At 37.4% G+C, this 25714-nt stretch overlaps 1 protein-coding gene and 1 pseudogene across 4 annotated transcripts; both read left to right on the top strand.

Moving 5' to 3' along the window:
* On the top strand, positions 1-8857 carry LOC306869461 (annotated as a pseudogene). The gene is made up of 7 exons: positions 1-81; positions 267-381; positions 546-593; positions 796-873; positions 1942-1992; positions 2066-2110; positions 8825-8857. The product of its transcript is annotated as an uncharacterized misc_RNA (transcript).
* On the top strand, positions 8798-25123 carry LOC306870287 (uncharacterized protein). 3 transcript variants are annotated; one of them, XM_079417461.1, is made up of 13 exons: positions 8852-8975; positions 11409-11470; positions 13229-13355; positions 13642-13741; positions 13829-13914; positions 14048-14216; positions 14297-14476; positions 14577-14699; positions 14864-14976; positions 15496-15523; positions 15608-15710; positions 15791-15890; positions 16039-25123. In XM_079417461.1, the coding sequence occupies exons 2-13, from the start codon at positions 11427-11429 to the stop codon at positions 24208-24210; spliced, it is 9345 nt and encodes a 3114-aa protein (XP_079273587.1). In that variant the 5' UTR covers positions 8852-8975; positions 11409-11426; the 3' UTR covers positions 24211-25123. The 3 variants fall into 3 exon arrangements, with proteins under 3 accessions (XP_079273588.1, XP_079273587.1, XP_079273586.1); XM_079417460.1 differs by having other exon boundaries at positions 8859-8975; positions 11381-11470; XM_079417462.1 differs by lacking the exon at positions 11409-11470 and having other exon boundaries at positions 8798-8975.
* The last annotated feature ends 591 nt before the right edge of the window (positions 25124-25714 follow it).

The raw sequence follows: 25714 nt of genomic DNA, 5'->3' as shown, positions 1-25714 counted from the left end.
ATGGAGGAAGAGGATGAGCTTATGATTGTGGAGAATGCATATAAGTATTCAGCTCAACCTTGGAAGAAGCCCCATAATCCTGTACAAGACAAATTTGTAGTTGTTCATGTATTCACCATCAGTGCTAAAACATACTGTCCACAGTAGCCTGAATTGTAACATCCACAATTTGTGCCAAAACTGAAACATCCATTTTATCAGTACATGTTGCCTGTCTAATTTAAATCTGAAGGATTTTAATAAGTGAGCCCTTTCCTCCTTTGCAGCTTAGATACATCCTGGACACGGGGCGGCTGGCCGATGAGGTTATGGTGAAGGAGGGAGCAACATGCCTCACAAGAGCAGATTTTTGGACTTTAGGTAAGGGAAATGGAGTCTGATGTAAGTAGTAACATTTGTATGTAGGTTTTGATGCACTAAAAAAATAATCAGTAGGTGCAATGTATGCTCTGTTTTTGCTTTTTTTATTTTGATTTATTTATTTATTTATTTTGGACCTTTGAGTATGAGCTGTTTTAATTAAATTTTTTTATTTTTTCTTCCAGATTGGAAATGCCTGCATGAGACTTATCTACAAAGAGGCTCGAGCACATGTATTAATCTTTTTCACATGATTTTATATCAGCTATTTGTCGTTTCTACTTTCTAGAAACTTTTCTTCTACTTTCTACTTTCTTGGAGAGATTCTTCATTTCATATAATATTTGTAGTTTCTAACTCTCTTAGAGACTTTCTTCATTTCATATAATATGAATGCCAAGTGGTAGTCTGAATCAATTCCTTTTGCTTTCACAGGCCAAAGACATATACTTTGCCGACATGTATATCGTTGCCACACGGAAAAGCGGTAAAGATCCTCTAGCCTATTTTCCAGTAAGTATGGAACAATAAATCATAGTATTTGACATCAACCTTAAGTCAGAAGTAAAATAAAAAGTGTGTTCTTTGCTGGTATGTTTTTTAGGAAAATGCTAACATGAAGCATGGACACAAGCCACAGGCCCAGATCATTATCTGTTGTGTGTAAGTGTTTTATTGTTTGTTTGTTTTTGGTCATGGTTTGGCTCATAAGAACAATTTATGTGTATCACATTTTATACAGCTTTGACAACTTTGTGGTTTGGAGGGATTGTTCTTTTATGCTGGTATTAGAGTGGGTTGTTTTAGCCCAGTGTCACGAGGCAAAGGTAATGCAAACATGAAATGTATTGTCCTAACACTTTCTATACTCCCTGGCCACAACCATTGCTTATGTATCCCTATAGGTACTGAAGACACTCTTAAGAGAGATCCTCCTACTAGATTCCCTTTATATTAATCATGAGTCTGGTTTTGGATATGACCAGTACAGAGAACTCTTTAGGTCCACAGCTAAGAGATAATTGCCATATAATGTTCACATGCGGTTGCATTGTTCCAGTGGTCTATTTGTTTAGTTGAGAGTATGTGGTTATAATATTGAATACAGTTGCCACGTTCCCATGGCATATAATGTAGACATGCCCTTGCATTTTGACTTTTAATTAAGAGTTAGTGGTTGTCATATTAACGGTTTGCTCTTCCCACTAATGGGCATAATGTGAATATGACAACTTGTTTAATAAGTAAACGTTTGGTCTTGATAAATTAAACCAGCAAAGCAAAATCTTGGATCTTTGTGGATGAGGATGTCCATGTTCTATGGGAGAAAGTAGACTGAAATGGGTGTGAGCAGAGGAGGAAACATGCTGGTTTAATTTATGGCCATATGCTGTTATGCTGTTGCATAAGCTTCGTAACATAGGACTCCCTATGGCTCTTTGTTAATTTGTGTTGTTTACCCTAATCTTAGGAGTATTGCACATCGTCTCGACCCCGGACAGTGGACAGAAGCCACATTACATATTTTTCAGCTCTGTGTATTAATTATTTTTATTTCAAATACTTATCTTTATATCCTAGGTCCTTCCTCAACAGACCAACAGCAATGATTGTGGTGTCTTCGTGCTCATGGTAAGAAAATGGTAAAAGTTTTATTTTTTTATTTATTTATTTTTACTGGAAATTAATCTTTACTGTGTTTCAGTATGCCCTCAACACTGTGTTAGACATTCCATTCAACTTCTCTCAGGTGAGATTTTTTTTTTTTTCTTTGAAGATTGCTATGAAATTGTAAAAAAGAAAGTTTTATTGCTGTTCATTGGATTCTAACAATAAAACTTGAATACTAATTAGATTAGATTAGATTAGATTCAACTTTATTGTCATTTATGCAGAGTACAAGTACAGAGCTAATGAAATGCAGTTAGCATCTAACCAGAAGTGCAAGAATATAGTGTTTTATATACATATAAGTGCAGAGTAAATGAAGATATGATTTACAGAATGTACAGTGGAATTGCTATATACAGTATTGAGCAGAGTATATACAGAATATAAATAGGAATGCAATGTAGGGATTGTATGTACATTATGAACAGAGCAATGTAGGATTATATATACACATTATGAACAGCAGAAACGTGAGAACAGTGGTAATAAATAAATACAGCTGGATGAGTGTGCAAAATATTGATAGAACAATGTATTCTATGCAAAATAGCAGTAGTGCAATATTTTATAGAAATAGTTTACTGTGCTTTGTATAGTAACAACTTTATACAGTTTATAGTGTAATAACTTTAACAATGTGCAGTCTGTGCAAAATATGAGTAGTGCAAATGCATGTGTGTAAAGTACTGTGACCAGTGCAGTAATAAGCAGGTGCAGGTTAAATTGGTGGTGTGGCGTTCAGAAGTGTCACAGCTTCGGGGAAGAAGCTCTTCCTGAGCCTACTAGTGCGAGAGCGTAGGCACCTGTAACGCCTGCCGGATGGAAGGAGGGTGAAAAGTCCATGGTTAGGGTGAGAGGCATCCTTGATGATGTTTCTTGCCCTGCCCAGACAGCGCTTATGATAAATGTTCTCAATGGAAGTTAACTGGGTGCCGGTGATCCGTTGAGCAGTTTTCACCACCCGCTGGAGTGCTTTGCGGTCACATGCGGAGCAATTGCTGTACCATACTGAGATGCAGTTCGTGAGTATGCTCTCAATGGTACAGCGGTAGAATTCCACAAGGATCCTGGGATTCAGGTGAACTTTCTTAAGGCTCCTTAAGAAGTAAAGGCGCTGCTGTGCCTTTTTGACCAGAGTGGAGGTGTTATGGGACCAGGTGAGGTCATCAGAGATGTGGATGCCAAGGAACTTGAAACTCGACACACGCTCCACTACAGCTCCGTTGATGTAGATGGGTGTGTGTGCATGACTCCTAGTCCGCCTGAAGTCCACAATGATCTCCTTTGTCTTCTGGGTGTTTAGTTGTAGATTATTGGTGGCACACGACACAGCCAGGTGCTGCACCTCATCCCTGTAGGCTGATTCATCGTCATCCTTGATCAGACCTACCACCGTGGTGTCATCTGCAAATTTAATTATGGTGTTGGAGCCATAAACAGGAACACAGTCATGGGTGAAGAGGGAGTACAGGAGAGGGCTCAGTACGCAGCCCTGTGGCACGCCGGTGTTCAGGGTGATGATGGAGGAGGAGAGGTTATCTAACTTAACGGACTGAGGTCTGTTAGTCAGAAAATCTAGAATCCAATTGCAGATGGGTGTGCTGATTCCAAGCTGGCTGAGCTTGGAGATCAGCTTGGAGGGGATTACTGTATTAAATGCAGAACTGAAGTCTATGAACAGCATTCTCACATGTGTGTTTTGACTGTCCAGGTGGGTGAGGGCAGAGTGAAGTGCTGTTGAGATGGCGTCCTCTGTTGACCTATTGTGGCGATAGGCAAATTGGAATGGGTCTAGTGTAGCAGGGAGACAGGATTTTAAGTGGGATGCAACCAGTTTCTCAAAACACTTGGCAATGATGGGGGTGAGTGCAACAGGACGGAAGTCGTTAGGGACCGAGGCAGTGGAGTGTTTCGGTACTGGTACGATGGTGGAGGTTTTGAAGATAGTGGGGACAGTTGTTTGGGCCAGGGACAGATTGAAAATGTCTGTGAAGACCTCAGCTAGCTGCTCCGCACAGGCTTTAAGCACACGACCAGGTATTCCGTCAGGGCCAGCTGCCTAATCTAGTTAACATTTCATTTTCTGTTAGCTTGACATGCCTGCAATCAGGGAGTGGTGGTGTCTACGTCTAATTGAGCGGTTTGAGACAGAGGGGTGAGTTTGGACTCCACAAATCCAGAGTCATACAGATTGTGTACAAATGGAGGAAAATCAAGACCATTGTTACCTTCCCGAGAAGTGGTCGACTAACAAAGATCACTCCTAAGCAGAACGTGTTATAGTCTGTGAGGTTGCAAACGTTCCCAGGGTAACTTCTAAGCAACTAAAGGCCTTTTTCACATTGGCTAATGTTAATGTTCATGAGCCCACCCTCAGGAGAACACTGAGCAACCATGGTGTGCATGGCAGAGTTGGAAGAAGGAAGCCACTGTTCTCCAAAAAAAAAATAGCTTGCTAAAGATCATGTGGACAAGCCAGAGGACTATTGGAGAAAGGTTTAATGGATGAATGAAACCAAAATAGAACTTGTTGGTTTAAATGAGAAGCTATTTGGAGAAAAGGACACACTGCATTCCAGCTTAAGAATCTCATCCCAACTGTGAAACGGTTTGGACCTGTTTTTCTGCCATCATTGATGGAACACCGTGAACATACACCCGGAGCAGTGGGCAGCCATTTATGCTGCAGCGCCCAGGGAGCAGTTGGGGGTTCGGTGCCTTGCTCAAGGGCACCTCAGTCATGGTATAGAGGGTGGAGAGAGCACTGGACATTCACTCCCCCCACCTACAATTCCTGCCGGCCGGAGACTCGAACCCGCAACCTTTGGATTACAAGGCCGACTCTCTAACCATTAGGCCACGACTTCCCCATTAAAATGTGGAAGCAAGCAGTTCATAGGAAGAAACCCACCAACATCACAGAGTTTTAGTGGTTCTGCACTAAGGAATGGGCTAAAACTCCTACATGTTATTGTGCAGGACTGATCAGCATTTAAAAGAAACTTTACCTTCAGTTACTGCAGCAAAAGGGGGTCACACCAGATACTGAAAGAATAGATTCACATACTTTTGCAACACACAGATATGTCATACTGGATAATTTTTCTCAATAAATAAATGACAGAAAATATTTTTCTCTCACTTGTTTGATTCGGTTCTCTTTGTCTACTTTCAGGACTTATATGAAGTGAAGTGAAGTGACGTGACATACGGCCAAGTATGGTGACCCATACTCGGAATTTGTGCTCTGCAATTAACCCATCCAAAGTGCACACACACTGCAGTGAACACACACACACACACTGTGAATACACACCCGGAGCAGTGGGCAGCCATTTACGCTCTGGCACAGGGGGAGCAGTTGGGGGTTGCTCAAGATGTATTGAGTCATGGTATTGAGGATGGAGAGAGCGCTGTACATTCGTCCGACTCTCTAACCATTAGGCCAAGACTTCCCAAGATATGAAAATCTGATGATGTTTTGGGTCTTATTTATGCAGAAATATAGAAAATTGTAAAGGGTTCACAAACTTTAAAGCAGCACTGTGTATGTATATATACTGAAAGAAAATATCTGTATTTTTCTTACCGTGTGATTAAACAGTGTGAATTTTTCCCCCATGTTTACAGTTTTAAACAGGTTCAGCAGTGGTCCATCAATCCAGTCATTTATTATAAGCATATAGGGGTCATTGGGGCTTGGGGTAATTTGTCTGTAACTATAAGGTTTTCACAATTTAAAAAAAAGGCTAAAGCTGTTAAACAGCTGGACACAGTAAAGCCAGACTGGCATATAACTGAAAGGCTGACCTATGGTCTCTGGACAAAGTGTATATTTTAAAAAAATGTCAGCTCGGGGCATGTTGAGGGTTTTATTATGTTTAAATCATAAATGTATGAATTTTTTATTACTTTTTGATTATTTGTATATCTATTTTGTTGTTGATGTTGTTTTTATACAGAAAAATTCCTTTAAAAATGAATTACTCTTCCCTGACATTTTCCAGTCTGCAGATTGAATAAAGGTAATTCAGCTCTACTTGAAACTCGTCACACTGTAATCTAAAACCGTCTAAAACGAATATTGCACGCCACCTAGTGACCATAAAAAGTACAGCGCAATAACGCTATGAAATGTATAATTTCTTACAATAAATCTAAAACAGACAGAGATATGTAATTTCAAGAAAACGGATTTTGTTCAATGACAAAATGTAATCAAGAAACAACTTTAAACACTTATAAATTACATTGATAAATTACATAAAACATATTTTAAGTCAAATAAAAACTTCCACAATCTCTTTTCATAAAAACCTGGCCTCACAGGTTTATAGGAAGTTATTTGACAAAATATTATGCATATGGCACAGATAAGGTTATTATAATACAACTTATCCAAACAAACAAACAAAAAACCAAACTTTTATAGAGACTATTTAGACAATTTTACAGACTATTGGGTTGCACTCTATTTTACAGTATCGTGTACTTACAGTGTACCTAGAAAGTAGGCTACAGGTAATATAAGGTAAGTGCATGGGGTAGGGTTAGGTTTAGCGGTAGGTTCAGGGTTAGTAGTTATTACCTAGTTATTGTAATTATAATAAGTACATACTATGTACATGAGTAACATGACTTTAAAACAAAGTGCTACTGACTATTGTTCTCTGAGATCAATCATATTAGTGAAAAGGGTGTGGGGCAGGAAAACTGTATATAGCTCAAAGGCTGATCCTTCATAACAGATTCTTTCTCTATAAAATAGACACATATAAGACCCTGTAATAATAACAACACAATAGACCTTAATCAGAGTAATGCAATATTTAATTTTTGACAGGAATGTAAACAAGGCTGTGAGGGATAAAAGTGCAGTGTGTTTAAAGGATATTTAATTTTCATGATATATAACAACATGCTAATTGTTTAGCTGATTATCTTTTTTCCAAAAAACTTTTAATAACAAAAAAATCCATAAAACAATTTTGAAAATTGTGAGTTGTAAAAATTACATCAAGGATCTGTACAAAATGTTTACAATTGTAATACTGCAAGTGCCATCTCAGCTTTATTTTCATCTGTTTTAAATTCATTGTGGAGTTTAACTTCATTGTTGACATGTTAAAGTATAGATCTATGAAATGTAGTGAGTTTTGGACATGGGTGGTTGATGAATATTACTGTTGAAACTCTGAATTATGATGCATACTTTCTTGTCAAATCTGAACCCAGAGTTGAGGTGCCATAATAATGCCAGTATCAAAAGAGAGTTCCACCCATCTACATCTTGGATGACCTGAGGGTGAGTAATTGTTCAGTGATTTTCATTTTTGGGTGAAATATTCCTTCAGTTGAAAATCACCTTTGTTTTGCTGTCATGAAACATTGTAAATGTTATGATTTTTTTTGTCATGCTATAGGTTTTATTTGTCTGTAACTTTTAACACTTTTGGCTATCCATAGGGTCTTGTTTCTGGTTTAACCAATTCTGCTGAATTTCCGTCTTTTAGCTTTGTTCATGCGAGTCCTTGTTACATGTAAAAGAGATTTGTTTGTTTGTGATTTCTCTTTCCTATGGGTATTTTATTTTTAGACAGCAACAAAAACCCTAAAACACACTATTACCCATGAATTAAAACTGTTCAACATTAATTCATTAACTTCAGAAATGTCATAAATATAACAGAAACTTACAAGATGTATATCTGAATGTTCCTTTATAAGCATTATTTAAACTGTAACACACCCCAAAAGTAAGATTCAATGAAACATTTATATTTTATTTAATCATAAAATGGTAAATACAGCAACAAAAGTGACCACTAATTTCATCAACACGAGTTGCTACAGTATGTAGGTGTCACACTGCTGGAACGAGGAGATTGCCATAATCACAAAACTTTAATGACCAGAACATCAAGAAACCACATGTAGTACAGGGGTTAGACAAACAAGACCAGACATGGGAGACAGGGAGACACCGGGCTTAAGAACACTAGGAAATCAAACGAGGAAGAACAGAAACAGGTGAGGAGTAATTAAACACAGAAGGAGACTAATGAACTAATAATGACACCAAACGAGGAAAGGAACAGGAAGACCAAATAAGGGCATGAGGAAACAAGAGGGATGAAAAACACAGGACACAGGGACACAAGTCTGACAGTACTACTGCAGAAATCCAGGGGTCAGCTGCATAAACTTAGCTTCTATAGCCTATCAAGATTGTGTTCTGAGAACTAGTTTGACCAACTAGCATAACAAAGGGGGGATCAAATTCTCTGATTCAACTTAGACTTATTTACATTTTTATGTAACTACCTTTAAAAAGTTATTACCAGTATTAAAGAAAAAAAAAAAAGAATAGCTTGTAAGACATTTTATGCAACCAGCCCCAGATCCTTCATTTACATTTTACATTACAAATTTGAGGTAATGGGATTTAATAACTTTCCAAAACAATGTTCTGTCAAATTAAATGATAACATGTGTACAAACTATTTGTATGCATTCTCTACTGTCTGTCTACTGATCCTCTAGAACAGATTTCAAGGCAGATTCTTCATTTGTGACTAGTAGGCCTATGCAAGATTGTTTTCCCTATAATTGTGATTAGGCCTATAATAGGCTACTCCTTACGATTTAGTTGATTATTTCTACTAATAACACATTTGTGTTTATTCTATTTCAAATACGTTTGTTTTGAATATCAAACGTGTTCCAGATTTAGCATGTATGTTTTAGGCAGTGTGAATGTGATTGCATAACGCGATTGTGCGCTCATCTCCAGTTGGCTGCTCGTGCGCTTCTCAAAGTGGAGTGAAAGAGGGAGGGGGCTCCAGCTCGCGCTTACATACACAAGTAACAGCCACGTAATATTAATCTACGGGGGTTTACGGGAATAAATAATTATTATAATCGACGGAGTTTTTAAAAATCAGGTAAGTCCCGTTTTCTTTCTATGAAAAAGGCTCTGTCGTTATTCTTCTTCAAATCAGTACAATGTAATGGCGCGACGTGCCAAGTACGCATCAGTGCACTGGATTAGTGTTTGTTTACTAAGCTTCTCTCTCCTGCTCCAGTTCACCAGATCCACTCTTTATGAAGAATGAATCATGCAAATTTATTGAAATACTTCACTTTTGCCAAAGTCTGGCCATTTGTATGTCGACAATCATTTACAAAAACACTGTTTTAACAAAACACAGTCTTTGCTGCAGAATTGCAGAACAGAGCACATCCAGAATGTTTAATTAAGTTCATTATTAAAGACACATGTGCGCTGTCTGTTATGCAACTGCAAGCTTTTTGGGGCTGCATGCTTTATCAGCGTTTTACTTGACGAATCCTGCCCGGTCCAGCTCAAGTGTGAGCTTTAAATCGCTCGACAGGCCCACATTCCTCAAACGTAGATGTTTAAACACAAAAAGATCATTTTCTGCACATACGCGCGCGCACTGCACAGTTTTTACTTGAAAAACCTCTCGAAACACGCATTCAAGAAAGTTCTGAGCGAATATTTTCATATAGATGTTTTTAAATGGTTTCCCGATAAATGTCTCTAGTTGAGATGGAGGAACACGTGTAAGAATTAGTATGTTTTGGATGGTTGTTTTGGTTCGTGGGACTTCAAATGCAGGGATTGCTCCTGCAGCGTGGTGGGACGCACACACCCACTCTGCTTTAGCACGCTTTAAGTACACAGTGTTCAGGGCTTTTGTTAGGGGCCCCAAGTACTTCACTGTTGACAATGAAAACTTCAGATACCTTTGCTTGTTTTCTGTTTTAGATAAAGCATTTTCTTTGCACGATTTTCATCTGGAATTCAAGTTTTAAAAAAATTATCTTTGTGTGTCCTTTGATTTCTTTCTTCATTAAGATTTTTAAAAATAGTATGTCTATAGTAACATTTTATTGCAAAGTTTAGTTATTCTGCATAAATTAATACATATTATTATTATAAATATAATATTAATATTATTATAAATATAAATATTTTGTCATTAATTGATTAATTATATATATTTTTATATATATTAATTATAATATATTTTTATGGACACTGGAGATAAACATTATACCAAAGCTTTATCCCAACCTTTAGTGATGCTAAAATTGTTTCTGAATGTGTTTATTTCAAGAATATTTATTGGTCGCTAAAGTATTTATTTGTTAGTTAATTAACTTAATATGTGACCCTGGACCAGTTTTGCCAAGTCCATGGTTTTCCCGTGGAATTGGGCTACTTTATCACTGTTGCCACGGGTTGTTTTTCATGCCCACGAGTTGAAGCGACCCCAATATCATAGTATTTAGCCCCTAAAATGCGAATTTTACCAGGACAACCCCACCAAAAAAAGTGTATTTTTTTACCGGGGGACCCCCCCTCGAAACGCGCTTGGCCTGTTTTTGGGCTAGTTTTGAGTAGCAATTGGGTGGGATTTGTTGTGAAAACCTGGCAACCCTGCCCTGGACCACAAAACCAGTCATAAAATAAATTTTCTGAAATTGAGATTTATACATAACCTGAAAGCTGAAAAAATACGCTTTCCATTGATGTATGGTTTGTTAAGATAGGAAAATATTTGGCCGAGATACAACTATTTATTAAATCTATTAAATCTGAGAGTGCAGAAAAATCGAAATATTGAGAAAATCGCCTTTAAAGTTGTCCAAATTAAGTCCTTAACAGTGCATATTACTAATCAAAAATGAAGTTTTGATATATTTACAGTAGAAAATTTACAAAATATCTTCATGGATCATGATCTTTACTTAATATCCTAATGATTTTTGGCATAAAAGAAAAATCTATTATTTTGACCCATACGATGTATTGTTGGCTATTGCTACAAATATACCCGTGTAGCTTATGGCTGGATTTGTGGTCCAGGATCACATATTTTAGTGCATGCTGCAGATAAATGTTAAGACAAGTCCATTAGCACATGCACTGATGTAGAATTTCTGCATGACTTGTTTTCATGTTGGCCTACAATGTCACATGTAAATGCCATTTGCAAAACACCTCCTGTTTTACATGAATGTGGGGAATGTTGTATTAAATTTGTTCTGTACAATACATTTCATAAAAGTTTGCTGCTCTTCTAGAGAATAAATTAATGTAATACGTTTTTGAAATTTGGAGAGCAACTTTTGAATCTGGTAAATTTGGTACCTTTGAATGAATTGTTCGTATGAATCCACACGACTGGCTTGCTAAAGACAGAGTTCATTTGAAGTTGACATAGACTTGTCATCAGTGTCATTTATCAAGCACATCATGACAGTCTATAAGTACGTTGTGAAGCTATAGGTAGCTACTGTTATGTTTGCTATCTTCCAGTTAACCATATTGCACGCTGGTTGTGCAGTTGTAGATCACAACGAGCATGTTTCTGCAAAGAGCCAATATGCATATCCAGTTGCCCTGCAGGTGTGTACGTGAGTAAGGTGTTCATCTGGTTCTCAGCAAACTCAAACACACAGACACGCACAAAGCTTGCTTTTCTGCCTCACTGGTAATGTTCCCTGACAGAAGGTCCATTGACTAATTCATAAGGCAGCCCTTAACTGTTTTTCCTATCAAATATATTCACTGTAGAGGCACAAACATGAACAAACCCACTTTGTTATGAGGCTTACTAACAAACACATTCTTGTATTGACTGGTTCAGACACAAGCTAACATTCAGTCTGTGCACTAAAGGCATAATTCATTACATATTGTCTCATTCTTGTAGCTCCTAGAGTGTATGCTTTGTATTGAATGTTTTATGTTTACTGTCATTTCTCAGTGGGATTTGCACTTTCAAAGGTGGTATATAGAGACCGTGAAGAGACAGTTGATACATACAACAAGTAGCCTATGTAATTACACGTGATCTTTAAGGCATCTATACTGTATAAGCATTAAACAAATGTGCTTAGCCAGAAAAGAGGCCCACAGCACAAACAGCTTTGTTTTGTGTGTATGTTACATACATTGCTCCTACTTATGCTCTTCAACTCCAGGACTCCTTCTGTGTTTCTGCTGAGCTACTTGATATAAAATGTGAGAACTACTAATGTTTATGTGGTTGAGTTGAGCTGGAGGTGTGGCACACCAGAATACCTTAAGCTATCCATGATATTTGTTTCTATCTACACTGCAATAATTTTCTAGAGCGGCTGTCAGTTCTATCACTCAAGGGCAATTCTAAGCCTTATGTCGCAAGCAGTATTTACCACATTCTTAAAAAGCCACAGTTAAAGCGGTAGATACATTTAAACAGTTATGAAGCACCTTGCTTTGTACTGTCAAAGTCTAAGTTAGAGGCCATTGTGCCATTTGTGATAAGGAGATCTACAGTGAACAAAGGATTTCAGAACTTTTTTTGGTTTGTGAATCCATTTTTCCGATAGTTTTTTTTAAATGCATATTTTGCCATTCAAACAAAGCGATGTTTCACCATGCTGATCAGGAATGCTACAACTACATTATTTGTCACACATACATGATTTGTTTCAAGACCGAGTTCTGTTCTATTGAGAATTTGGGAAATTGTCTGTTTGTTTTGATTTTTTGGCATTTTTTTATTTAATTTTTTATTTTGATAGGACAGATCAAAGTTGACAGGAAGCGAAGTGGGAGAGAGAGAGAGAGGGGGGGGGGGGGGGTTGGGAAAGGTCTGCGAGCCAGATTCGAACTGAGGCTACTAGCGCAGACGGGAAATTGTCTGTTACAATCTTTAGTTCTTTCGAGGTCTCAAGGTTTCCATAAAAACATTAAGAAGCACAACTGTTTTTAACAATAATAATAAGAAGAAATGTTTCTTGGGCACCAAATCAGCATATTAGTATGATTTCTGAACGATTATGTGACACAGAAGACTGGAGTAATGGCTGTTGAAAATTCAGCTTTACCATCACAGGAAAAAAAAAAGCATTTTAAAATATATTCAAATAGAAAATTAAATTGAAATGAAATTTGATTTGAATTTTAAAGTTAAATGAAAATAAAGTTTACTGCATTTTTATTAAATGCAGTCTTGGTGACCATGTTTTATCTACCAGTAAATGTTGGTCCAAAATCTATGATACATGGGTTATAAGCAGTCATTATCATTCGGGACTTACATACAGTAAATGTACATACATTTTTAGATATTATATGAGGTTGTTTTTTTTTTTAAAGAAATGTTTTCTTCCATAGGATGGCATTTCCTGTAGATGTTCTGACAAATGTGGATCATGAGACCTTAGAGCGAACAGCTGAGGAATACATGTCTCAGCTCCCCTACAGAAACACAGAGTACTTCAGCCTCTCTGATTCCAAACAGGTAAGGTGAACAAGTATATTGTCTGCAAATTTCCCCTTCAAAATGTATATCTATAATTTTCAGGGAAAAGTATAAAAAAATTGTTCCCTTTAAATAAGTAAATACTTTAGTATTCAAAATAAAGAATTAAGGACAAATTATGTTTTCGGAGTATTGACTTTGTGTGTTTTTTCAAAGAATCCTATTTTTTTAAACAATGTGTTGAATACATTTGCACAATGTGACTTTAAAACATTTTGTTATGACAAACATTTTCACATTTTCAATTCTGTTCCCTCGGTGACAGATAGAAATTGGACTCTGCAATGTGAGTTTTGTCCCTCTTTATGGAACAGATACTGAAAAAAAGCTCCTTGCGTTATTCTCATCTGATGACCCTAACTCAGGTAATATGATGAAAACCAGAACAATTTTTAACATGTTGTGATGCTAACACTGTATATTTTAACAGATTTATTGCATTGTATCTGCAGTTGTAGGTCTATATTTGCTGGATCAGTGGTGGCGGGTTGAAGATGTTCTCAAAACAGCAGAGCCCTCAAGAACAGGCCTGATCAAGGTCAGTGTTTTATATTTTTACGCAAGGCCAGTAATGCTTCAATCAATGAACTAACGAGTTATCATTAGCAAATTGGTTTCTTTTGCAAATACGTATAAGTAAATGATAATAACTAGTGCCATATTTTTCCTAGGTCAGCACCCTTGGGGAAAGGATAGTCCTATATGTTCTGAACAGAATTGTGTTGAGAAATGAGAAGAGCAGTGAAGATGTTTTCTTTCTTTGTCATTGTGAGCATGAAGCTGCAAAAATACTATGGAAGGATGGAGAGGCCATTGGCTTTTACTCATTCAAACCCAAAGGCAATGACAGTTCCTTCAAAGCCTCATGTACAATTTCATACCTTACTTATTGGTTACTTCATATTTCTCTTCACTTACAGGTATCTTACATAGAAACTTCGTGGCCCAATGCTATCAACTTCCTGTAATGGACACAGTATTTGTCAGGAAGTGTCACCGGGGACAGGGTCACGCCATTAAGATACTGGAAGACTTTGTTGGTAGCTTCAGAAATGAGTACATAGGGTTAAAATTTCCTCTTTCAGAAGCTATGTATAAAGGTATAGAAGCAGACCTACAGTCCGGTCAAATGTCACATTTTCTCATATAACAGCTATTATTCTTGATTTCTACACTTGACATCTAACTCTTTCTTTACAGTTTGTGAAAAATACTTCAGTATATATCCAGCAGACAAGGAGTTTCTGTGGGAAGTAGAGAAAATAGGAAGCCCTTTCCAGAGAACTCTAATAGCCAACAGGCTACAGAAGTTGAAGCTAAAAGGTAAGACAAATATCTGTATTTTTAGCTTCAGTGATTTGGAAATATTGATATTTGTAATTATTTTTGATGATGAATGTAATGAATTAATTGGCATATCATGTAATTAATCTGATTGAAAATTTTAAGGGATTTACAGTCCTAATAATGTGATACTTCATTAACAGAGAAGGACCAGGTTGTGAGCAAACTGAATTTTGATGAAGATGATGCCACTGCTCCAATGGAAACTGAGATCACAAAGATTCAGGAAACCACTGAATATACAGTGGAGATTGTGGTACTCTAATTTCTGTATTAATTAACTTTGTTTTGACAGAATATTTATTCATTTAGCTTTCCTATTTGATTCAAAATCGATTTGGGAAATTCAGACCATTTCAAATAGAATAGGAATACAACAGAGAATGCAAAACTAACAAACAGTGTTTGTGAGTGACCAGAGATGCATATTACTTAGAAAAAAATAAATCAGTAACTTTAATCCAAATATCACAACACGAAATTATCATAATCTCACTACAAATTACTTTTAGATTATCTCAAGACTACATGTGTAAATAAGTACAAGAGAATACAAATATCATGCAGTTGTGCCCACATAATTAGTTTTGATTATTATATACAGTAGAGTAAATGTCAAGATCGATGCATGTGATTTTTCAGCCAATGCATCAAGGCAATGGCTGAATGGTTAAACTCATATTAACTGACTGCTAGTTTAGATAATAAATTGATATACAGTAATATTACAAAGTGAATCTTATATCTAACATTGATATCAACTTTCCAATTCTAGGAGGAGACCATCATAGACAACACCAAAGGCAAGTATAAATTGGTGGTTGAACAATAATTTGCTCAAAAAAGTCTCTCCAGCCGAATCTAGCTGATGTTCTTCACTGTTACAGAAGTTGATGACATACCTGTCACAAGGCGTGGCAGAGGTAGCAACCTGAAACGAAGAGCTATCAGAGAACATTCAGAGGAGAGGCTTTCAGAGAACATAATCAGGTAACATTATTTGTCAGCAGAATACCACATAACAATATTGATTAATACACTATGTATATAAATAACTATGTCTCACAAAGGGTGGAAGACATTGAGGCAGGAGTTGAAAGTTCAGTCAAGGTGGCAGCCGTGGAAAATCTTAACACTTTTTCTGTAAAAGAATCAGAAACGGTACTCAGGGTATGTATTCAACTGAATAAACATCATGTTTGCTTCAGTAATAATAGCTTGAACATTATTATTATGCACTTTGTTTTCTTAAAATGGCCTTTTTTAATTTTCACACTTTCAGTTCATTAATTAACATCTCTCTTCTTTAATTTGGCAGAGCTCAGTAGACACAGTAACTGCAACTGTGACAAACTTTGCAGAGTTTAGAGGATCACAAAAAGAGGAGACCCATGAAATTGAAAAAGACATTGTCACAGCAACATCAGAGGGGAGTCCAGTCACCCACCTCACCAAAGCTGGGGAAATAAAGAACCAAAGAGGTAGTAAAGAGGAATGTGAAATGGTTATTAAGGAGTACACTATAGATATACAAGGAGCCACTATAGGGTCTATTGATCAAAGCCAACTTCAGTCTGTGGTGGATGTAGAAATTGTTAAGATGAGTACAGGAACCGAAGAGGAAATTTTTTTAGGAAAGAACAAAGAGGTTGAGGAAGATGAACCTGTGTGTGAGGCAGAGATGGAGGAAATAACACAAATGCCAGATGAACCGAAAGAGGAAAAAACCGCGAGTGAGCCTGAGGTGGCCGAGCAATCAGAGACTCATGCTAAATCAATAGAAAAAGTACAAGCACACTGGGATGTGGAAATAACAGAGAATAAAGAAAGAGCAGAAGAAGAGGTTATGGCAGAAAGTGTAAAGGACCTAATTGAGGAAAACAGAGATGACAACACAGGCCAAGAGAAAAGTGAGCCAAAGGATAAAGACACAGTTCTGCAACAGTCTGTGGAAGTTAAAGACCAGATAGAGATGGAGGCAGATTCTGTGAGAGAGGTCCTTACTACTGAGGAGGAGGTCTTATGTGACCAGCCCAAACAAAATGAGGCTGAAACAGAAGTCTCTGAACCAAACAAAACAATGACAAACAAGGATACACTAATTGAAAAAGCAAGCAAAAATAAATTAGGCCATGATGAGGCAGAACAGGTCTTCAACAAGAGCAAATTACCTCAAAAGAGAACATCACGTTTAACCCCTTCAAGGAGGTCCAAAAGACTCAGGCATCAGCCTGCCGAAAAAGATCTTAAAACTACAAAGTCTGCGAAAACAGGCCAACAAAGATCCAAAACTCACAGCAAAGTAATGATGCAAGACGAAGATATTGAACAATCAACAGATGAACATGATGTTTCTGAGGTTGTGGAAAAGATACAAGAAGCTCAAATTGAAAATAAGGCAGAGTCTGAGGTTGAGGAATACAAAGAAAAAGACGTGCTTACAGTGGAAACTGTATCTACTATGGATGTTGAAATTGCACAGGTTGAGGAAACTGTATTTCCTGAAGTTTCTGAATTGGTGGAAAGAGAAGAAACAGATCAAGAAGAAGCACCACTACAGTCATCTGTAGAGCCTCCTGAGATACAGGAATCAAAAACAACACATGAAGAGGATGAGGAGACAGTGCAGAATAGCACTGTGATGTTGACACTGAGTGAAGCCAAAGTTGTGCTTGTAGATCTGCATAAACTTTCTCCTAAGGAGGCAGGTGATAATCATGGAGAGATCGGTATTCCCGAACAAGAGGAAATGAAACTCACCATGTCATCTGAGCAACAAGCAACTGAAGAAAATATGAGAAAAGAAGAACAAGATGGTACATTAGACACCAAATCTATGGAAGAACCAGCCTGTACTACTACAACAGAAGGATATGATGTAGCAGCTGATGCCAGCAGAACTCCAGAACAATCAACTGCATACAAAGATCAAGAGTATGAGCCAGAATCAGAAGCCACAGAGGTTGTTCTTCTAAGCCAAGTTGAAAAACCAGAAAAAACAGACTTTGAACAAGATAAAGAGGATAAGCAAGATTTGTATGAGGCAGACAAGTTTCCCAATCAAGGAACTCAAACTCAAAAGAAAGGCTCTATTGACATCTCAAGTAAATCCGCAAGACTTAAAGATCAGCCTGTTGACCCTGTTAGGAGATCTACACGTAGCAAAGCAGTGATTCAACAGGTGGAAAATGTTGAGGCTCAAGTTGAAGCAAAACTCAGGACTGATGAAAACCCTGAGAGGGAAAAACTTGCGGAGGATGTAAGTCCAGAGGAGAATGAAATAGCAAACACGAATGCTGATGAAACTGCAAGTGTTGAATGTGGAAGTTCTGAACTCCTTAGAGCTGCAGAAATAGATGATGAAGAGAAAGAACATCAGATAACAAAGATTACTTGGGAAATCCCACTTATAGAAACAGAAGCTGAGGAGGATGTATTAGAAAATAGAGTTGAAGAAATAAAAAAGAAGGAGAACAAGGAAGCAAATTTAGCTGGACAAATGGATAGTGACACAGAGATGAGCAGTCTTGCTCAGGAAGTACATGTCCAGAAAGAAGAGGTGCCAATCAGCACAGAAAGACATCTCAGACGTAGAACAATAAGAGTCCAGACTCCACTGATAAGGAAATCTAGATGTGTACAGAAACAAAAAGCTGAAGCAGCTGTTGAACATCAGGAAAGACACATAGTGGTGAGCAAGAATAAAACTGATACAATATTGATGACAAGAGAGAGAGAGGAAATGGATCAATATGTCAACAAGATGGAGAACAAAGAAGAACATTTTGCTGAGTTGGAGCCAGTGGAAGAACCAAACATGAGTAGAAATGAATATGAAAAAACATCAGCAATAACAGAAGAGACTGTGGATGTCTGTATACCAATTATTACAACTGAGGCCAGTTTGGAAAGTCTTGAAGAAATGGTAAACACGAATACTGAGGAAACTGCAGTTCTAGAGAGCTCCGAACTACCTTTGGGTGTAGAAATAGATTATCAAGAGAAAGAATTTCAGATTGTTGATGGTCCTGAAGAGAAGGTCTCATTTGTAGAACCTGACAAGGAGGTAGAGAATGATAATGGTACTCCAGTAATAAAATTACAAAGAGCAACAGTAGTCCTTGTGGATTTGAGCAAATGTTCCCAAAATACAGAAGGAGAGGGTGAGGCTTCAGAAGACCTGACACATTTCCAAACGGAGGAAAAACTGGAACTGTATGAACCAGATAAAAGTGAACAAGAACTGTCTAATCTTGCATTAGAAGAGGAGGAACAACATGAAGAATTACAAACACAGGAAGACACTGAAAAGACCCCTGAGGAAGAGAAAATGGAGGAAGAAAACACAGTTGAAGAGCACAACAAACTCGATAAACAAGACGTGACATTTGAAGAGCAAAAGCCAACTGAAGATTTGGCCACAATGCCAGCTGAGGGTACCCTGGTCGAAAGCAATAAAATTGAAAATAAACAGAATGAGGATGAAGGGGTGAGCGGTCTTGCCCAGGAGAATGCTGTTCAAGAAAATTTAGAAGAGGAGGCACCAGTCAGCACACAGCAAAGTCTTAGACGAAGAACAATAAAAGTTCAGTCTCCACCAAGAAGAAAATCTAGACGTATACAAAAACAAGGGGCTGAAGTTTTTGAAGATAAAACTGAAATAGACCTAATAACAGGAAAGGAAGCTGATGGGGTTGACCAGGGTTTAGAAATAGTGCCTCAAACATCAATTATAGAGAGTACTGAGAAGGAGATCCCACTCGTAGAAGCAGAACCTGAAGATAACGTAGTAGAAAAAGGAGTTGAAGAAATCAACAAGTTGGAGAACAAGGAAACAAATGTAGCTGTGACAAGAGACACAGGTGAGGAGACATCTGAGGTGGGAGAAGAAGCCACTTTAGAGCAACAGCAAAATGAGCCATTGGATAAAAATGACAAAGAAACAGCTGAGACAGAAATATCCATGGAGTTTGCCCCAGTGGTTGGCAAAAAGCAAACATACATGGTAGGGGGGACCACCATCCAAATAGAGGAGAAAGTATCACAGGTCTCACTGGCAGAAGCAGAACCTGATGAGGAGGGAGGAAAAGTTGAAGAGGAAAAGCTGGAACAGGATAAACCAGATAATAGTGAATATCAACTATGTAATCTGACACCAGAAGAGGAAGAACAGCTAGAACAATTACAAAAAGAGGAAGATACTGAAAAGACCCCTGAGAAAGACAAAATGGAGGATGAAAACACAGTTGAAGAACAGAATGAACCCGATAAACAAGACATGACATTTGAGGAGCAAAGACCAACAGAAGATTTGGCAGAACAAAATGACTTAAAAGTAACAGAGATCGTAGAAGTTTATAGAGCTGTAGATGAGGATGTGGAAGAAGCGGTAAAATCTGGAGAGCATCCTGAAAAAACAACAGCAATGGCAGATGAAACAAATATAATTCAGAAGGCAGAAAAAGATCACAATATTACTTTAAAAGAAAAACAAAGAGACAGTGACATAGAAATGAGTAGTCTTGGTCAGGAGGCACCAGAAACTGACCAAGAAGTCTTAGAAGAGGAGGCATCAGTCAGCACAGAGAGAAGTCTCAGGCGTAGAATAATAAAAATTCAGTCTCCACCTAGAAGAAAATCAAGACGTTTACAAAAACAAGAGGCTGTAGCTTTTGAAGATAAAACTAGAAACATCCCAATAAGAGGAAAGGTAGTTGATGAAATGCTGGAAACGCTTAAGAAATCAACTGTAGAGACTACTGAGGTCATCCCATTTGTAGAATCAGAATCAGAACCTGAAGATAATGTAGTAGAAAAAGGAGTTGAAGAAATCAATAAGATGGAGGACAAGGAAACAAATTTAGCTGTGACTAGAGACACAGGTGTGGAGACATCTGAGGTGGAAGAAGAAGCCATTTTAGAGCAACAGCAAAATGAGCCATTGGTTAAAAATGACAAAGAAACAACGGAGACAGAAAAATCCATAGAGTTTGTCCCAGTGGTTGGCAAAGAGCAAACATTCATTGTAGGGGGGACCACCATCCAAATAGAGGAGAAAGTCTCACAGGTCTCACTTGTAGAAGCAGAACCTGATGAGGAGGGAGAAAAAGATGATGGTGCTCCAGTAATACAACTGCAGATTGGCCCTGTGGTTAGCAAGGAGCAAGCACACGTTGTAGGGGGGACCTCCATTCAAATAGAGGAGAAATTCTCACTGGGGGAAAGCACTGAAACCGATCAAAGTGACTATGAAAGGATCACAAGGAGAAGTCTCAGGCTCAGTGCGAAATCAGTCACAGCTATACAGAAAACAAGAAAATCTACACGTCCTCAAGAAACCTCAGCAAAAACAGAAGAGACTGTGAATGTGTGTATGCCAATAATTACAGTAGAGAGCAACATGGTAAGTCTTGATGAAATGACAAACACAAATGTTGAAGAAACTACAGCTGTTGCACCTGAGACTTCTGAACTGCTGATGGGTGAAGAAATAAATGATAAAGAGGAGGCATCTCAGATTGTAGAAGAGGACAAACCTACAGTAACAGAACCTCATGAAGAGACAGACAAAGATGATGGTAATCCAGTAATACTGCAAAAAGACACACAAATACTTGTAGACTTAAACAAACTTTCTCAAAATACAGAAGAACAGACTGACACTCCAGACGCCTTAACACATTTTCACACAGAGGAACAACTGGAACTGTGTGAACCAGATGATAGTGAATATCACCTATGTAACCTGACATCAGAAGAGGACAAACAAGACATGACAGTTGAGGGGCAAAAGCCAACAGATGATTTGGTAGGACAGAATGATGGAAAGGAGAGAGAGAAAGTAGAGGAATATAAGGTGGTTATAGATGAGGATATGGAAGAAAGTGTATCAACTGGAGAGCATCCAAAAGCAACAACAATGGAAGACAAAACAAATATGATTCAGGAGACAGAAAATAATCAAGATATTTCTTTAAAAGAGAAACAAATGGATAGTGACATAGAGATGAGAAGTCTTGGCCAGGAGGCACCAGAAGCTGTCCAGGAAATCTTAGAAGAGGAGGCATCAGTCAGCACAGAGAGAATTCTCAGGCGTAGAACAATAAACATTCAGTCTCCTCCAATAAAGAAATCTAGACGAGTTAAAAGACAAGAGGCTGACGTTTTTGAAGATAAAACTGGAACAGGCCAACTAACAGGAAAAGGAGATGAAGAGGAAACACTTCAAAAAACAACAGTTGAAGCTACTGAGAACATTGTCTCACTTAAAGAAGTAGAACCTGATGAGAATGTAATAGAAAAAGGATTTGAAGAAATTAACAACATGGAGAACAAGGAAACAAATTTAGGGAATGAGGCAACTACTGAGATGGAAAGAGACAAAGTCAATTTAGAGCAACAGGAAAATGAGCTATCTGTTGAAAATGAGAAAGAAACAGCCGAAAACCCCATGGGGATGGATGAAGTTTCAGTGGTTAACAAGGAGCAAACATACATTTTAGAGGAGACCACCATTCAAGCAGAGGACGAGATCTTGCAGATAGAAAGCTCTGAAACCAATGAAAATAAAAATGAAAGGACCACAAGGAGAAGTCTAAGGATCAGTTCACAATCAGTCACATCTACACAGAAGACTAGAAAATCTGCACGTCTCCACAAAGCAGAATTGGAACCAGTAAAAGAAGCAAAGATGAGTAGAAATAAAGAAACTTCTTCAATGACAGCAAAAACGGTAAATGTCTCTGTACCAGTCACCATTGAGACCGCTGTGGAAAATCTTGATGAAGATGGAGATGTAAGTAAAAGGGTGGAAACTACTGCAGATGAGCAAGATATAGACATATCAAATGATAAGGGAAGGGTGGATGAAGCTTTGCCTGAAATATCTACAGATGTTGAAGAAGATGAGACTATGACCTCAATTAAAATAACTGAAAATGAAATTCTGGTGGAAATGGATAAAACACAAAAAGATGTAGAGGGGGGAGTTCAGGAAGAAGAAAAAGCAGAGCCTTCACAGGAAAACACAGAGCAGGAACAAGAAGAAGCAGTGTCACTGGGTGAAAATATGGGGGAAACCGATCTGACAAATGAATTTAAGACAACAGCTGAGGAGGAAAAGATTGCTTTAGAAAACTCAGAGCAAGAAGCAACTTTCATTACAAGAAGTCTCAGATATGGAACAGTAACAGTCCAATCTTCACCAAGAAGTAAATCAAAACGCCTCCACAGACAAGAGCTGTCATCAGAAAGAGAAACTGATCATTTAAATGTCCCTATAGGGAAGGAGAATGAAGCATTAATTGCTGAGGACAGTACTGCTGAATTTGAAAATTTGGATACAAAAGAGGGAGAGGGCATAATTCAGACAAATACAGATGGAAAGTCTGAAAAATCAGAGACAAAAGATGATACTAAGGAGGTAGGTAATGAAATTCAGTTTGAAATAATGGAAAGTAACAGTGGCAGCCAGGTAAACACTGAACAGAACAAATCTCAAGAAGAAAATTTTGAGAGAGAAGATATGCCGGTGCCTAATGAACAGGAGGATGAGGTTTCTAGTGTACAGAAGGACGCAAAACCACTTCAAGAAAGAGAAAACGAGGGAGCCACAGAAGGTGCGGAAGGAAGTAGTGCTGATTTGGAGGAAACAGCAGTGGAAAGGAGATCCCTGAGAAAAAGAATGACTGTTGAAACAGCTGCTCCAAGAAAATCCAAACGTCTTCGTAAACAAGAGCATGAGGACGATAGTGAGCAAGTCAATGAGGCAGTTATGGGACAAACTGACTCAGTAGAAGTGACTTTTACAGAAGACAGTATAGAGTTGAGGTCAGATGCGACTGGAGTAGTTTTTGAGGGCAGTAATTTGGGTGAAGAAATACTACAGAAAATCCAGAAAAATGTACAAGGGGCTAAATCAGATGGAGACTGTAATGTGCATAAAGACACAGAGCCAGATGCAGGTGAATCTCAAGAGGAGCAAAAACAGAGCAGAATAAATAAAACCCAGGCAGATGAGGACCAAGAAGAGGTTATGACAGATGAAATAGTAGAGGAGGTGATAGAGCAACGTGTAGATCTTGAGTCCAGTACAAATGAGGGCTTCACGTTAGTGTTGGAGGTCGAGAAACCTTCTGATCAAGAAGAAAACATAGCAGATGAGGAGAGCAGAGTGGTGATGGAGGCTCCAAAAGAGATATTCACATCTGCAGCAAAATATGAGAAAGGTGAAGAAAATATATTTGATGACGATGAGAAAGGTCTTGCCGTTGGAAAGCATGTTGTTCAGAGTAGCTCAACTACTGCTTCAACCAGACGAAAATCAATGAGGCTACAAATGCATGAATCCAAAACTAAGGAAGATGAATCAAATTCTGAATTAGAAGTAGAACGAACAGCAAAACAGACACATCAGAGGAAAAGAAAAGCCATTACTGACTCAACATCAGCACGCAGATCAAAACGCCATGTTAGGGCAAGTATTGTTTAGCAGATTAGTGATTTGTGGCTCTTTAGTACAAGCCTCCTATGCATTGCTTAAGGGACCAACCAATTATTTCATAATGTGAAATTTTCTATTACATTTTCATATGCAAATGAATGAAAACTATATTCAACAACTATATTTTATATTTTTTCTGAAGTATTTGGGATTTTATAAAACAGGTGCTTCTTGGATTAGGATTTACTGAAATAATCATGTTTATTTGATAAATGTCTAACTATAATATCTTTAGTTTAGTTCTTTTTTTGTTTCTATATTATGCATTGCAAATTCAACATAGAGGTAGTTTTTAATGTATAGCACTATTTTTATATTCAATTGAATGAAAATGCTAGTCCACTGCATTCAGTTTGGTTCTGGATTGGATGCTACATTTATCTAATTTGTTCCTCATTTTCAGAGTACACAGGTGCTCACACAGCATAGGTGTTTTGTGTGAAACATTTTTCCAATGTGCATTATGTGCTTCCATTACATACCATATACCTTTCAAATGTGAGTTTGTGACACGTTTTGTGATTGCATTTTTCCAAATTATAGAGTATCTGCCACAACTGCCCTTGTTTGTATTGCCAAGAAAATTCTTTCTATGAATTATAAGTCTTCTTTGAATCTCACAGCAATGTATTTTGTTACTGCAACCTTTTTAGCATTATTTTAATATATTTTAAGTAGCAAATGTTTGTGAATGTGTAATGCTTATGGGTTTGTTGTTTATTTTACACTCAGAAATCAGAGCAGTTCATGCAGCTTCACGTTTCATCAATGTTGAAATGCAAAAAAGAATGACTTTTTTTTTTGTTTGAACTCTGTGATTGTCCTGTGAAAATATTTCCCTGAACTGTGATTTGTCAGTTGTTGTTTTTTCTTAAATGTTTAAATAAAGTCATGAATTATCAAGGTCATTTGAACTTATTTGTGTCAGTTGTATGTTGGGATAGGCTTCAGCATCCCCATGACTCCTACAGCACATAAAAACAAGTGATTTGAAAAAAGGATGGATCAATGGATGTGACAGTTGTTTCACACACTTACAGTATTTGTTTGATTTATTTTTACTTTTTCTCTCACAACCATCATTCATAGTAAAGTAGCTCACATAATAAAAGTATAACTTTAAAATGCATTAATAATAATAAAAGTGATAAACAAATGATGCAAGACCTTTATTCTGATTCTTCTTAATTTTTCAGTTATTTTTTAAATATTTACAATTACTTTGATCACATTCATTTTTAGTGGATGTATAAAGTCAGTTCTCCATGTTGTATCTTATCTCTTGCAAAAATATTTCTATAACAGATAGCCTAGTTTATTATTTTAGTTATTTTTCTTTCAAATAAATGCCACTTGATATTTTTAGTATTTGATTTACGTGCCCAAATACTTTTGTGTGTCATTGTATAACAAGGGATTCATCTAAGTGCAGGAATGTTTGAACTTTGGAAATTAAATAACAAATTGCTTGAAAATGAATTTTTTATGGAAA

Source organism: Barbus barbus, assembly GCF_936440315.1.
Source record: "Barbus barbus genome assembly, chromosome: 5".
Classification (NCBI taxonomy): Eukaryota; Metazoa; Chordata; class Actinopteri; order Cypriniformes; family Cyprinidae; genus Barbus; species Barbus barbus.
This window is presented reverse-complemented; position numbering and strand designations above follow the sequence as displayed.